Source organism: Phaethon aethereus, assembly GCF_964289735.1.
Source record: "Phaethon aethereus genome assembly, chromosome: 15".
NCBI lineage: Eukaryota > Metazoa > Chordata > Aves > Phaethontiformes > Phaethontidae > Phaethon > Phaethon aethereus.
The window spans coordinates 2,632,223-2,648,813 of NC_138591.1; the positions used below are offsets into that span (position 1 = coordinate 2,632,223).

The window sequence follows — 16,591 nt, forward strand, 5'->3', positions numbered from 1 at the left end:
ATTATAATCTAACCTGTGCAAACTGTTTTTTTAGCTAATAATGTTTGAACAGCTTAAAAGTCTATCATCTATTTCCTTGCTGATCATGTGATCTGTCAGGCAAGCAGTTTTATTGCTCTCATTTCAGGCTGCCTGAAAATGCTCGAAATCTATAAATGTTCTATCTACCTCTGTGTATATTATTATTATTCACAATATTCACTTAGCATATTCACTTATTAGGGTGAAAAGCACAAATATCACATACTGTGCAAATTATGCATGTATGGCATAGAGAAATTCTAGGTGTAATGAATTAACTTTAAGTTATTTGAAACCCACTAGAAACATCTGTACTCAGACTGAACTTTTAAAGGCAAGACTCAAAGACCACCATACTAATGCATTCTACCCCAAATAGAGGAAAATAACAGTGAATACAGTACTTCTATGTATAATATTATCCATGTATTTTATATGAAAGATTCTAGACTACATTTTTCTTGCAGACTTTGCATAGTTACAGAGATTACTACTGGTAACCTGCTAATTTAAGAACAACCGGGTAGCGTGTGCGATGGGCCATGCACTTTTGCCTATCAATAAAAATACTGTTTGTTTTCACAGCTATTTCTTTTTCTAAATTCATCCGTGTGTCTTCCAGGTTCCTCAGAGACTGTTCAGATTCCAGCAGTTTTTTCTTCAGGGATTCAGTGGACTCCGTTAATTCTTCAGCTTCACTGATCAACCTGGAAAGAATTAAATTAAGTAATAAAAAAAAGAGCGGAAGCCAGTCGATGTTCAGGAAGACATATGAACTATAATGGGAATAAAGATCAACAGCTATAGAATCGTAATACGCAACAACAAAGGACCTCAGAGAGGTCCTACATACATGGTCAAAAGCAGAGTTCACTTTCACAGCTTCTGTACAGAAGTGTCCCATGGTTTAGAAAGTACCAAGAATGTCTTTTGCCACTAAACACAGTGGAACTATCCATCCTCACCTTCTCCCACTCTGTAGGACACTTGTACTAAGAATTATAGGACAGAAATTGCTAAGTAAGGCACCCAGTTTGACTGGATCAGCATCTTGTTAAGCCAGTTTTTTGATATCTGTTCACTGATATAAAACTCAAGTATTAAAGATGATACTTGCACCAGAGATCAGAAAACAGTCTTTACTTTAAAAGCATGTAAGCTTTTAAAGAAGCAGTAGCAGACCATTTTAACAAAAAGGCAGCAAACCATTTTTGAACCAGCACATCATTTCAGCTGAAAGTCAGTGAGGCTTAGGTGCTTTATCGCAATCTGCCTGCAGAGAAGGCACGTGTTTACTTCCTGGGAAAACAAGATCCCCGTGTGCTATGCAAACTGAGTAACTACAAACAGTGTAAGTCTGGCAATTAAACACATGCCCATGCAGCAAAGGACTTGCATGTGTCCTTAAATCCCATTAAAGGCAATGTACATACTGAAAAGCTTGCACATGGGTGGTTTGCTGAATCAGGACCTTAAATGAGTGTGCCTGAGATGGTATAAAGCATTTGGACTAACTATACCTTCTTCCTCACTGTATAAAGAATAGCATATTGGCTTTGAATGGTAGGCACCTTTGCTACAAGGATATTGTAAGCCTGCAAAAGCTGATTCCCTGCTTTTCCTAAGGGTAGGAAAATGTGAAAGAGGAGAATCAATTACAAAGCTTATAATGAGATCAAAACTGACAAATGTGACACTCAGACCTTTAATTTGAAAGGATTTGTTGACCTCCAGTTTTAAAATGGATTATTACTGAAAATCAAATGCCACCAGCCTAATGCTTTGTAGTACCGAGGACTTCTCTCAGACTATGAATTTGTGCAGCCCAATTACATTCTCAGCACTTCAAGCATAATTCATTCAGCACATGGTCCACCTTGTGGTGAGTTTTTTGCTAACAGCAGTAGGGTTGCAAGTGATCCACGTGCTGTCAGATTTTTTTGGATCATCTAAACCAAAAAGAAACTACACAGTTCAGAGAAGAAAGTGTTACAGACAAAAGGCAGAGTTGAATCCATAGATTTTCTATTTGTCAATACATTCAGTTAAAATTATATTCTCCTCCCAGTGATTTCCATCAATTGAATTATTTCTGACATATCAGAATCAAACCTAGTAATAAAAGCTAAAGGCTATGTGTTGCCAATAAAAAATGTAAAAAACATCTAACTTTTATACATCACTTCTGTATAGAATGGACACCTTGTAGGACTTGCTTAATAGTGTTTACCTGAATTGTGCTTCATCTCTGCAGAGCTCTACATTGGGCCTAAAAGACCTGTCATACAGCCTTGTTTGAGCAACTTTCATTGGGGCTTCTTTGTCTTTGATAGCTTGTTTGAGAGCAACAATGTTAGCTTCTTGATCTCCAATCTCCTTAAGGATCTGAAGAAGATACCCGTGAGAAAGAACTGTTTAAAAAAAGATACACATTGTCTCTGTCCATGCTCTACATCTGTTCATGGTCCTAGTGAACCAGTTATAGTTTAGACCTCCTATTTGGCCAGAATATAGAAGAACTAGAAGTACAAAGGTGGTTTTGACCTCTTTATTTCTACTACTACACTGAGAATCTGATCTTCAGCCTAAAAAGAAGCAGAAAATATTCTGCAGCCTGTTCAAAAACTATTCCATGTCTTCTGACAACACATCCCACCTCCATGAGTTGCTTTTATTTGTAAATGTTTAACTGTAAATTATCCAAGAAAAATTCAAGTTATTTTGAATGAGATTGAGAATTGCTGATCAGCTTGGAAATGCATGAGTTTCTGGCATTAGTGAAGAAAATGGAAAACCCAGGAAATTCTGAATCCCTTCTCCCTCATAACCGCTGACACACATGCAAAAAACAAAGTCTACTCAGTTGTCATTACCCACCAGGTGCTAAGGAATGACTATTTTTTCCACACTTGCCAATATCCTCACGCAGAAGTAGGACCTGCTCCAGCCTGGAGAAGGGGCAGAGGCTGAAGACACCTCTGGTCACTTGCCAGGAACTGCTGCTGCCGATACTACTGCAGCATAGCATGGCTTTCAAACCGTAAAAGTGACAACCAGGCTAGCCTGGGAATCCTGGCCCAAAGATCAGCTCCTTATCACACAGTTTTAGGTTTTAGTTCAGCAAAACATGGAAGAAAGTATTCAATTTTCTTCATATTTAAGTCCATCCCTTGTTTAAAGAAGCACAACAGAGAGCAGAAAAAGCTGAATTGGAGCCACAATCCAGCTCTGAAGACTCTTATCAGATACTAAGCTGACACAAAAAAATAGTGTTCGATACCTGACATGGACTAAGACTTTTTTCTAGAGGATAAATCTACTGTGATCTTCTAAAGGAGACTATCACACCTGTAGCCAGCATTCAAAAAAGAACACTTACTTTTTTCAAATGATACTCTAGTTTGTGTTTTGTATCATCCAGCTCCTCACAGCGTTTGGCAAAAGCCTCATTAACAGCAGCACATTGCATCCTCAGGTCCTCAGATACGTCATGAAGAATATTGTCAATCAAGGCACGAAGATTGATGGAAGCCAGTTTTTCTCGTTCTGCCCTATAGATGTTGTCATGACTGAACTTGGCCCATGTCTCTGGTGTTGAGGCACTGGAAGAAGAGGTGAATGGTACACAAATAGGAACCTTGCTCTTTTGTTCAAGTGGCACATAAGAAGACAATGTGAAGTTGGTTCTCTCCCCGCAAAAGCGTTGTCAACCTCTATTGGTTTTTGCTGTTTCATGCAGTCTAGACTTACCATGAAGGAAAAAGACTAATCCTTTATAAAATTAATAAACTCTTGTTCATCATGTGGCTTCTGAGGGAAGTAATACATGACACAAAATCATCCAAAGTTCTTCCATATTTAGCTAATACTACTAAGGCAAAAAAAGTATATACATACTTTTTTGTGAAAGAACAAGCAGTTAAGTCACCAGCAAATAAACACATTAATATATTCAAGCTTTACAGTCTGTGTATAGTTTGAAACAAAAAGAAACAAGAACTCTGGTTATACTTTGCCATGTTGAGCAGCAGAAGGAACTACATAGCACTTGGGTGCTGTGTGAACTGCCTGAAAGGGGAGGGGGAAGCAGCAAGATTTATTCTAGTAGTAATCCTCTCTGTGTACAGGAAGCAGCAGTTGCCTTTCCCAAAAGAATGGCATGCCTGCTGATGTCAAACAGTAAGTCTCAGTAAGATTTAGATCAGCCTTTAAAAGTATAAAGCCAATTATTTCCAAGAAAAACTACAAGCTTGCACACAGTTGCACACAGTGAACCAACTTTGCCATCAGTGGTATGCCATGCTGAGCTGGTAGCACCACCTTTACTATCCATGTAGCTATTTTAAAGCTATGACATTGTATGTCCAAAGAAGCAGCAATCACACCTTTAATTCAGAGCAGTATTACCGCTTTCACTAACACAAAGGATGTATTGTATCTTACCAGGGTTATTTGTGGAGGAAAATGACGGTAACTACTCACCCCTCTTCAAACTTCACTGAACTAGGATGGAACTGGATGTTGGTGCTCTGGTTACTGTATCTTCCACATTTATCATCAATGTTGTACGTTTCAACTTTGTCTGACCAGTCCATTTCACAAACCTCTTTGTGATTTCGATTTAATCTGAAAAGTTATTATCACACATTGTTAGTGAAAAATAATACAGTTAACAAAACTATCAATCACAGACATTTGTGAAGCTATGCTCCGAGCCTTTGTCTTTCAAAGAGCAATGAGAACATTCCTTTTTGTCTTGAAAATCCTAACCAAACTCTATCCCACAACTATCTGCTAGAAGGACAGTAAGCCTGATGGGTTAACCACTACCGTAGACCTTCACCACTGTTCTGTGCCTACTGAAGACTTAGAGCTCTTATAGCCTGAGACAAAGGAGTTGTTGAGCTTTGGAATTTACATAATAATCCTAAAACACAGGATTTTTTCAACAGTGGTGACAGCTGCAGTTATTATGGGGCGAATAGGGAGGAGGGAACTCTCTTCCCATGATAAGACATCAGGTAGTGCTAGTAGAAGACCCTTCTCTTTCGCTAGTATATTGAGCGTGACTCAAATTTAAGACCTCCATAAAGTGACCCTATATCATTCTCCCAGTCTTCCTATCTAACCTTTCAAAGACTGTAGCACGCAGACAGTGTAATTTGTCCTTGGAAGATACAAGTACAATGATATACAGAGTTAAAACTGCTGCTTTGCTGCCAATTACATGAGTCGCATGTCACCCAGTTAATTAGAATGGGTGACTTTTAGATTACAAAAGACAGTGGGTCTTTTACAGATTACAAAAAACAGTGGGTCGCTGTCAACTGTTAACACCAGATGTCACTCTCACCTAAGGAATTAAAAAGACTGCCAGACAGTAGCATGAAGTTGCATATTTTAAGTTCATACTGACATCTGGTGTCAAAAAACCCATCTTGAAAAGGCCCTTTGATCAGATAAATTATTTCAAAGGAGCCTATCTAAGCCTATCTAAAAGGTAGAGTGATATCCAGGTAATACTTTTATTGCACTTAAGCTTAGTGTTGGAAAATTAGAGAACGGAATACAGATTCTGGAAACCAGGACTGAAAATCTACAGCATGGCTTTAGGGCATGGCTCTTCTCCTACCTTACCCTACTTGAAAATCCTGATGTTCCATCACTGAGTATCTGTTTTCAGGTTTAAATGGAATTCACACAGCACATCTGCCTAGCATTGGTAAGATCTTTATCCACTGGGCATTGTAACCCTATACACCAGGAATTATTTGGTTATATAAATTAGCTACTAAGGTATCGTGAAAAATGCTTTACCGCATCTGGTTACCAGCTTGTATCAAAGTTCTTTTCAAAAGTTCCTGGATACTTCTGATAAGTTCAGTTTCCTAGAAAAAAACATTGAGACTTCTGTGATATCCAGAGCAGTATGTACTCTCCTGCAGAGCAATTTGATTTCGGTGGTTGTGGATAAATACTTAAATCTAACACTCATTACCCACAAATCTAACACTCTTATCCTACTATTGCAAGACATGATTTCTGCGGAGTTAGCAGATACTGAGGTAACTCAGCTATAAGTCTAAGGCGGTAACAATACTTGGAATAATTCTAAAGCCTGGGAATTCATTATTTTCATATTGTATGTGGATTCTATGAAAAAGTCTATGTTCTATCAGATTAAACAGAATATCTGAATTACTTGCACAGCCTTGAAGTAGGGAAAGCTAAGGCAACAGCATCATACTCAGCAGGAGACCAGAGTCACTGCCTTGCACAAATGCAAGGTGCCATTTTAAAACTGGGCAGGACACTGCCCTGCCTTGCACAAAGTCAGATGTCAGAGGCTGCTGCCTTGCACAGGGATGTGGTACAGCAGATCAGCTTCTCCGCCAAGACAGTGGCTTCCACAACCTGCTGAGTCCCCGCAGATACCTTCAGAGCCCACTGCCTTGTTGTGTAGAAGAGTTTTATCTGTATGCAAGGGAGAGCCTTCCCATCAGATTCCTGCAGATCTCCAAAAATACAGCTTGTCTGACATATGGTGATAAGATGCTATTTAACATAAGGGAGTGGCAGTATCATAACCTTCTGTTGGCCTGCCTCCTTTGAATGCTTTCTATTAACTAAAAATAGAAGTTACTACTCTATGATTTAAATAGCTACTGTCTGCTTCAGCGAGTGTAGGAAATCTGCCATAATATGAACCCAATGACACTTGCAGCTTTAATTTCTTTATTAGATCTATTTATGCCAGAACTCATTTTGCCTCCGTTGACAGACAGTATGGAGGACTGCAGAATTATCCCAAATATGCAATGATGTTTGAGGGGTTCATTTCCTCTGAGCTGCAATACGGTGACTGCTCGAAGTCATGCAGCTTTGTCTCACCTTGACAATGGATCCGATGTCTGAAGCTGATTTTAGCAGGAATGTTAATTTGAACACAAACATGATCAAGAAAGACCACATTTTCTAATAATCCCCTGTTGAACACAAGGTATCTGGTGCTCATTTTTTACTGTAATAATGCTGCTTTAGGGATTAACTATCAATGCTCTATGAAGTGACTTTACTGACCTGGTGATGGCATATTGCTACATAAAAGCCAGTCCAGCAAGCATTTTCTTTTTTATTATTTAAAGGAATTTAGTATTTGAGGCTTGAATATTAAAAAGAGCTTTTGTATATGAAAAACTCCTAATTAATTTTGCTGGTTTACATCAATGACAGTCATTCAATGACTGCTAAGGGAGTATATGCATACTAATAAACTTTATTCCCAGAACACTGCTGGCACTTGTTGATCCTTGTTTCTGAGAAATACATGAGTGCATGTGTCCCTGCAGTGTCAGTTTCTCCATCATAAGAAACCAACAGGGACCATAAAAAAGATCTTCTTTTTCTAAATGGAAAAGGAAAAACATGACTGGAAAGAAAATATTATTTTTAAGGATCCAAAAGAACACAATTAAAAAAAATAAATAGCTGAAGGTATCATTTTACAAACTGTGAGAACACTAAAATTCACATTCTGCAGGGAGGAAGTATTACAATGGCTGAGTTGTTACAGTAAAAATTCAAAAGGATTTTAAAGAGTTAGAAAGATCCAGCACTCAAAATTACATTTATAGTAATTGATATTATTTTGTGTTGGGCGGTCAGTCTCCATGTAAATAAAGAGAAAACCCATTTCCTGTGAGTAATGTGCACAATTTTAAATAAGAAAAGCCTTCCTTTAGCAATGAAGGTCTTTCACATGGAAAGAGTGAAATAATGCAAAAATAAAGAATTCCCTTGTTCAATGTCCTAAAATAAAATTTAAAAGTGGATTCCCTGTTGAGGAGATACGCATTCAAGTACGACACTTAAAACTGAAGATACGGTTCTCATAATTAAAGGCAGTCTAGGACTAGTTAGAGTGAATAAGCAGGTGTAAATGACAATGAATTTTTAATGCTTATCTATTAAATAATTTTTCTTAACTTTTAAAACAGTTAAAAAGCCAGACTGTATGGCTGGGAGGAGCTGTGGCACTGGGTTGAAGATGAAGATCCTTTGATCTAGGTCCCTCGGTCCTGGCTGTGCTGTTAGACGTCACGGTACAGTCCAGTAGCTGTGGCTGGCTCGTGGGATTGACGTGGGAGAAGGTCCATACTGCAAGAACGCCTGCCAGGTAGCACTACCTGCAGAGGAGCAGGAGCTGGGACTCTCACACACCATATGGAGGACTTCTAAAATGCCATGTCTGCTCCTTCACAGTTTTTTGCAGAGTAAATTCCAACAACAACCATGGCAGAAAGAGCTGCAGCCAGGAGCACAGCTCTCCCAGACTTTGTAATTTCAGCCATAAAAATGTGGGTGATTCCACATTAAAATCCTGGGGGCAGATCTGGGTTTTAGCAAGCGGCAGAATAAATGACCTCTACATAGTGTGTGCGCAGAACTGCGTTGGCAATTCATTTGAAGGCCCAGTCTGCATTAATAGAGGAAAGTCATGTGAAAGAGTTTTAGGAGCTAGCAGCATGTCTGGTTCAGAGGACCATGTTAACTGAGATTTGCATTTCTTCAGTTCATGAGAGGACTTGGTAGATGAAATGTCTTTTTTTTCCCCTTATTTTCCCCATACATGTCTTCATGTGCTGTCTATTAAAATGAAATACTGCCAAATCTGAAGTGATCTTGGCTTCTTTTCAGCTCTCTTCTCCACAGTTAATACTAATAATAAACCTCTGTTATTATAAATGGTTGTCAATTAACAGGGAGAGAACATTTTATAGTTTAGCATGCCATATATTTTATTGCAGTATTAAATGTTTATGATGCAAAAGTTGGATTTTTCTCAAATCTAGTGATAAAACCATCCCAGTTCATGACTTTGTAAGCGTCTAATTAATGGTGCAAAGAAAACGTTGAAGAGCAGATGTTTGTGCCTTCCATGAATTTACAAATTCAGTTCTTTTGCAGCCTGTCTTTTTACATCAGCGGCTTGCAGATGACAGCACTGTCTAAATACAGCACCCAGGGCCAGAATGACACAGTGAGGGAGCAGCTCAGAGGAACGGGTAGAACCCCATGAGAGAGGCTGTGCAGTTGCCCTTGATTACAAATCCAGCTGCATCCATCCATCAGCAACAACATGACACCAGATGTCCCACACATCAGCACAGCGAATAAAAGCAAGCTAGCTTACAGATCTCACTAGATTTAGACCCCCAAACAGCATGTAACAGGAAGACCAGTCTTCAACAGTCTTCAAAATCTCAGCTCCGTGAGTGGCCTTTTTCCTGCTGGTCTCCGAAAGTAATTTAAAAATCCACAATCTGCAGATGTTGAAAATAAGCACTGCACTCTCAACTGAGTTGTCTATGTACAGGACTGTCCTATTGCACACTGGTTCGCTTGGCAAAGCTACAGATCACAGTGTTTGGAAACGGTATTCTGTTGTTTTCCTGGCCGCATTATTCCAGTTAGCAGGAATACATACATATGTATCCTTTCTCCACTTTTTTAAAGTTTCATTTTACACAGTTGACAGGATCTTGGCTAGTGACTTTGTCTTCAGCATCAGGGAATAGCTGGGGCTGACTTCATTTTTGTTGAAGCAAACACACAACAAATCAGCACTCTGAGTCCAGGGTAAAAAAATATCATAAATTAAGTGCATCCACTTATTCCACAGTCTTATCTGGCACTCAGTTAATGAGTCTGGACACGGGACATGTGGAAATAACCTTGAAATGCAGTATATATGCAGCTGAAACGTGATTTATTGACAGTATACCACCACGTGGCAAGTTTTTTGCTAGGGCTTACATTTTCAATATTGAATGTGTGCACATAAACATACTATACTGTCATCAAACTGATGCAAAGGGGATTCAGAGGAGATGTCATATGGGTTACGAAAGTCAAAAACCTCATACAAACAGATGCCTGTACAGCTTTTTATGAATTCAGTTATTTCCAATGCAGAAGCACAAAGAAATAAAATTATTCTATTTTTTTAATCGTCTTTTTTAGTCATCAAAGACCCTTCTTTATTGGAGAAACAATTGTGTCCTTTCGCTTCTTTTTCTTAACCAGAACTGCATTAAGAAAAGATTAGTATGCTGTTAAGTGGAGTCAGTGAACTTCAGAGTAACAGCTGATTTTACTATGCATGTCAGGAGCTTTCACTTAGATACCCTCATCCCTTACTCCAGACGTGGCTATTTAGTGATGGTATGTATCACAACAGGTGGTCTAAATATGACTCCATGCTGCAAAGCAAATAGGATAGATGAGTTGGAACCAAAACTCCCTAAAAGAAATAGATGGTGTGTCAAAACACCTGAAAACCCCAATATTACCTGGATGCATAAAACCTTCATCAGAGATACTTCTGTTTTCTTTGTGAGTCGTCTGAAGTGATTCCTACTGAACAGATAATAAAAGTGCAATTACATGCAGAGATTCAAAACTGCTTGTATATGTGTATTTGATGTTGCCTCTATAGATGTCATCTGCCAAAAGGCTGCTGAAAGGTGGTTATCTTGGCAGGATGCTCTGGGAACTGGGAAATGTTCTTCATTGCTGCAGAAAGCTGAAAGCAGGAACAAAACCTATGTCCTATGGAAAGCTTTTCCATGACTATGTGAAAGGTAGCCCCTTGTTCAGACATGCTCTTCCCCCAGTTGAAGATTCCCTCATGCACATGCCCATGGGAGCGGGCAGGAACATGGCAAAGATACCAGAGATGGTGCCAACACAAGCCTGGGCTGCTAGTAGGACAGGAATAATTTCAAAGGAAGGAAAATGCCCTAGAATACCAATTAACTGTGTGATTAAACCTGCAAGAAAAAGAACGTCTGTTTCCTAACACAGCTGACTTCTGGAAACTATTTCTTCTTTTCCTCAGTTTTTGAATGGGAAGAGAATAAATTACTCCTGATCTCCCTTGCATTACTGTTTCTTAAAGTTAAGATTAGAAAGTGACTGGACAAGTAAGCAACACTCAGAAAAAGTATGTCAGTACTTTTGTGATAAAATTTGCATAACTCCTCCAAATAAGCAAACGTTGTAACACAGAGCTACCCGTGAACTGGGCCATTAACTTGGAAATCTGCACAGCGAACAGTCAGAATTCATGGAAGAGCAGCTCTAAGTGTCAAGAATTATTATTCAATTTTGGAAAGAGTAAGAATTACAAAGTACCATCTGATTTCTTGCAGGGAAAGAGGTATAGAGTACAGCTGCAGCTTAAAGAGCTGGCAAAGCCAGAGAGGGCGCATTTTAACACAGTTTGCAAATATTCATGCCATAAAATCTATTCCTCTGTGCAAATGGGAAGGATTTCCTCTGATATTATGTACTCTTCTTCCTTCTGCACGGCAAAGGTCATTGGCATGGCAACAAAATCTTCATTTCTCAAGAGTCCATCTGCTGCTGGTATACACGCCTCATCTGAACTCACATAATTCTTTTTTGGTGACATCCTACTTGGCTGTTGACGGTCTGTCGTCACAAGCACACAATCACAATTTCAGGTGAAGAATTAGCAGCAGCAGCAACAGATGGACTTCTGAGCAATGAACAAACTATTCTCTGAGATCAGGAAGAAAGAAATACAGGAGAGAAATCCTGCCAGCATTTTTTTTTTTTTTGTAAATCTTACATTTCACAATTTCTCAAAAACATCAGCAGCTGATGAAAATAAATTATTTTCTGTAACCTGAATTTTGTAACAATTCACACACTGAAATATCCTATACACACTGAAATATCCTACACATACTGAAATATCCTACACACTAACTCGCACATGTTTATGTTTTTGATTGGAACAACCTCTCAAATATTGGTTACAATTCAGCTATTGTACAGAATTCCTATTCAAATTGTTGCTAAATCCTGTCATGCTAAATCCTGTCATGCCATCAACTATGTAACTCTCTTCAATATTTTTCTAATAACAAATATTAATCATCAGTAACTCATCATGAATCAACTTTCACAGTATATTTGAGGCTGCAGGCAAGTAATCACTAATTTATTTGTGGGATACTAGAACATGTATCATTCCAGAATGAAAAATGACCCAGAATCTGTTCTCTGTAACATGTGCAGCCACAATAATTACATCAGCTTTGAAGTTAATCTACATGCAGTGTTGGATCTCAGTGACAGATCACAGTGTGTCAGCTGGAGTAAAGAGTCCTCTATGGGAGGAAAAGGATCAAGCAAATTTCTGGAGAGTCTCAGGTTTGTTGAAGTCACACTGTCAGAAATACCATCTGTCTGTGTCCCCCCTCTTGCCTGGAGCTATCATCTCGTGCAGGTGTCACACAACTACGTTGTACTGTTCGTTGTGCTGTCCTGCAGGATGTTTAAAATGATGGTTTGTGTTGAGACACTGTAGTACAGTATTGGATCACCACCTCATCACGAACCTTGGCACGACTATTCCATCAGACTCAGCTGTAAAAGGTAATGGCAGAGACTGCCAGATTTGGACAGCTTGAGCATGGAAACAGGCAAGGAGCATTGCACTGGTCCTGAATAGTCTGCTTATTGGGTACTGCATTTTTAAAGTGTAACCTGCAGAGATGAGGGGACTTTAAGCCAAGTGGAGGCTGGAAGAAGTTTAATGCCAGAATAGGATGCCCACCTTGGTTCAGGAAACCTGTGTTTTTATTTTGTTTGGATCTGGTCTGAGAAGGGGGATCTGGTCTCCTCTAGTCATACTTATGTGATTTTAAATACCTTTTAAACAGAAGAAGGATTTTAAATAATCCTTCTTAAACCTAGGAGTGTCAGAGAGAGTCCAGGCTGCCAGGAAAGGACATTAGGCCTCTGTGCATTGCCAGAAGATACCTTCATGAGCTGCAGTTATCACCTACTGACCAAGCTGTTCATCATTTTAGAGACCAAAGCAGAACTAAGAGAGGGCTGCCAACAACCTTTAACGACCTAACATCATCCTTACCTTCAGCAACTCCCTCTCCACCTCATCACTGACCAGATCTGGGGGTTGCCTCCTTTCCCGACACTGCAGGTTATCGGTGGCAATGGCATAGGGCACCTCGGTGGCATTGAGCGCCCTTTCCAGCCGCAGCTTCTGGGCTGCCAGCAGGCCAGTCTCGGCATCTAGGTCCTCTATCTCCTTCTGGAGCTCAGCCTTCCAGAAGTGTATGTCCTGCAGGCGCTGGCCCAGGGTGGCTGTGGAGTCCTGCTGGGCACGCTGGGCGGTGGCAGCGGCATGTTCGGCCAGCTCCTTGGCCTCGGCCCGGCCACGCTCAGCCTGCTCGCAGCCGGTGAAGACCTTGTGGTACAGATATGAGTTCCTCTGGTGCCACTCGGCGGGCCGGTACTTGGCAGTGTGGAAGCCGGCCGTGGCCAGGCCGCTGGAGGAGTCGGGCCCCGTGTTCAGCGCCGCCTCGCACACCTTCATGGGCAGGTCGGTGGCGGGCACCGTCTGCGGCGCCGGCTCTTTGGTCAGCAGGACCCCGGCCTGCGCCATGGCGCCGGGGCCTCCCGCAGGGCAAGACCTGGCTCCCCGCTACGCCGCGCCGCGTCCTCCCGTCGCCGGGGCAACAACAGCAGCCAATGAGAAGGCGGGTCCCCCCATTGCGAAGGGAAACCCGAGGTGGCAGCGGGGGAACAGCCCTCCCCTCGTTATCGCGCAACGACAGCCACCAATCAGGGCGCGGATCCGCCCCAAGGGCGCGTTGGATAGGGGAACGCCGACTGCCAGTACCCGCCTCCAAGCTGGTTGTTACTATGGCGACGGGGACACCCAACTGGGAAGGCGCAGGGCTGTCGCGGGGCGCGGGCAGTGTCATGGCGGCGCCGGGCGGCCTCGGGGCAGGAGCCGCAGCCACCCTCGGGGCTTGAGGCGGGAGGATTTCCCGACACAGTCCTTGGTGCATGTTGTAACGTTTGCAGTTCGCATGTAGATGTGGTGAGAACAAAGATACGCTGAAGTCTCTACACTGCGTTCTGGCTCCCCTTTGTGATGAGGAACTTCTCTTTTCCAGTTGCTGTGTGGGCCCAGTAACACTTTTTCCTGTTTGTTTTGGAAATACAAGAGGATCCTGACAGGACTTCAGCCGGGTTCCTGCCCAGCAAGCGGTGGAGGCAGGGGGAAGGCACTGCATGCCCCTCCACGCTTGCCCCGGGACCCAGACAGCCCCTCAGGCAGTGGGCAAGGCCCTGTGGAGACCCCGGGGCCCTGTGCGGGGCCTGTGGCATCCGCTGGCTTTAAGCCATTCAACTGAATACATGTTTGCACCTCGCTCCGTTCTTATACCCAAATGTTCATTCTTAAGACAATTTGTGTGACTCTGGCCTCATTGCAGATCAGGTGCATGTGAAATCCATCTGCTGGGGCATCCCCTGTGTACTTTTCACCCGGGGAGATACAGCCTGTGCCTGAATTGTATTAGATTTTGGGGGATTACCATCGCTGTGAAACAAGGAAAGGCGATGAAAGGAGAGGCTGCGAGGCAGGAGCGACTCTTCAGAGCCCTTGGAGGAAGGCGGGAAGATGCTGGAGAGCACAGTGACAATAGAGGGCACTCTGGTCCTTGCACTGCGACAGATCCTCTGTCTTCAATGTCATTTTGATTTAGAAAATAACAAGGAAGAAAAAGCCATGTGCACTACAGCCTGCCCAGCGTCATCCAGGCTAATCAGCTCCTTGGATGTTGAGGAGAGCGACGCCTGAACTGCACCGAGGTGTGCACGGCAGGTAACACACACACGCTGCGGGCGTGGAGTAATGACTCCCTAGCTGCTGAGAGGTGCCATTTACACCGCACAAACTTTTGCAGAAGACATGTTGCTTTATGAGAGTTTGGTCTAAATCCACAGAAAGTCAATGGTCATTTTTCCTGTGGGGTCTTGCACACTTTAGAAAGATCAAGTGGTTGTCCCTGACATAGAGCCTGCGCTCAAAAGATGTGTCGTGCATCGTCTGCAAGCTGCTGCCCACCAACTCGGTGCCACAGCTGGCAGCACATGCCCAGCAAAGGCTCCCTTCCACAGAGACAGTGCTGAAAAAGGAGACTCAGTCCCAGCAGAGAGAAGAAATCTTTCACCTTCCCTTTTGTAAATATTATAATATAATTGGCCCTCCAATTAAACAGCAGCAGTGGATGATACCTTTGCACTGCTGAAGGCACTGCAATGACACCCTTTGCTTTCCCTTTGCAATTAATTTCTGTTTCTCTCCTTTTTCATGCATCTTTAACTGTAACTGTCCTATCTGCTCCTTTCCTTACATTACCCCCAGCTGATACCTTTCTTTCTCTTTCCTCTGCTTGTGGCCTTCTCTGCTCGATGATCTATGCAAATTTTGCATTTTTAAAGTACAATAAGCCTACAGGAAAAGCCCTGCTGAGCTATTCAGAGTGAAAGTCCTTGGTGTGGAAAATACATTTTTTGAAAATAAGGGCAGCAACAATTTGCTATTAAGTAGCATTTTTCTCTGAAGGTTTCAAAAGAGCTTTTATTAGTGTATCTTATCACAGTGCATTTGATGTCACCCAGGCAATTTTGAAGGTGGGTCAGTTAGGGCCATGACAGGATGTGGCTGAGGTTGCAAACTTAGCAGCTGAGTTCTAGGCCCTAAATGTGACTAGTAAATTATAATCTCAAATAGGGGAACACTGCACAAAAAGTACGTAAAGTCTTCCTGATCCAGTGCAAGGATTACTTCAGTGAGCCGTTTTAGGGTTGTTATCCCAACTGGTCAATGTTTCCAAGACCAGACAGATTTTGGAGAGTATTTTCATCAGCCTGTGTTTTGTTTGTAGGGTTTTTTTGTTTGTTTGTTTGGGTTTTTTTGTCAGTCTGAATCTGCTTTCAAGTGCTCACAAATGCATCATGTCCTAACAGGCTGCATATCACATTGTTGCAAGAAACAAAAGCAAAATCTACTGGCACCTGGAAGATTCAGGAGTTCCCTTCATTACCCAGGGCAGACCCAGGGACCCTGTGTTTCAAAGGCATTCTAACAGCCAAGTGATTTAATATGCCACTGTAACATATAAATTATTAACATCTATTCAAGATGTTCCCAGAGCACAAGATGACAAAACATACTGGAAGAAAAGAACAGAAATGTTTTCCAGCTCAAATCTTTTGACTTGCAATAGATCAAGATTTCCCGTGGCTAGAATCCTTTTTACAGGAAACTGGTTCCCCTTCCCACAGCAAATGCTCCTGTTTATGTCAGGCGCCCTGTGAGCTTTTTGGCCTGCCGCTGCTTCTTTTCCCCTTCTTTCTTTCTTTTGTTTGATTTTTTAAATTAACATGAGTGGCCAAGGCAACATTGTCTCCTGGATCCAGTCTTCATGTTTGCACCTAATTCCTTCCATGCTGCTGTCTGTAGGACAGACTACAAACTGCTTGGTGGAGTAGCATAGGTCTTGTGCATGGAGGAGGGAAAGGTTTTCTCTCATCTCCCAGCACCTGGGAGGTTCACATCATGTTCCCAGCACAGAAGTACTGGAAACACTTTGTCCAAAGGTCTGGTTCTTTTAACGTATTCCTCCTCCTTGTAACGGAAATCAAAAGCTTGAAAATG

At 41.8% G+C, this 16,591-nt stretch overlaps 1 protein-coding gene across 1 annotated transcript; it reads right to left on the bottom strand.

The window, feature by feature from the left end:
* Positions 1-511: 511 nt before the first annotated feature.
* On the bottom strand, positions 512-13,637 carry TEKT4 (tektin 4; the record flags this gene model as incomplete). The annotated part of the gene is made up of 6 exons (XM_082006970.1): positions 12,989-13,637; positions 5,839-5,909; positions 4,504-4,647; positions 3,401-3,623; positions 2,252-2,406; positions 512-728 (listed from the first exon to the last, which is right to left on the bottom strand). Exons 1-6 carry the CDS (start codon positions 13,520-13,522, stop codon positions 512-514), a joined length of 1,344 nt encoding a protein of 447 aa, XP_081863096.1. The 5' UTR covers positions 13,523-13,637.
* Between the last annotated feature and the right edge of the window lie 2,954 nt (positions 13,638-16,591).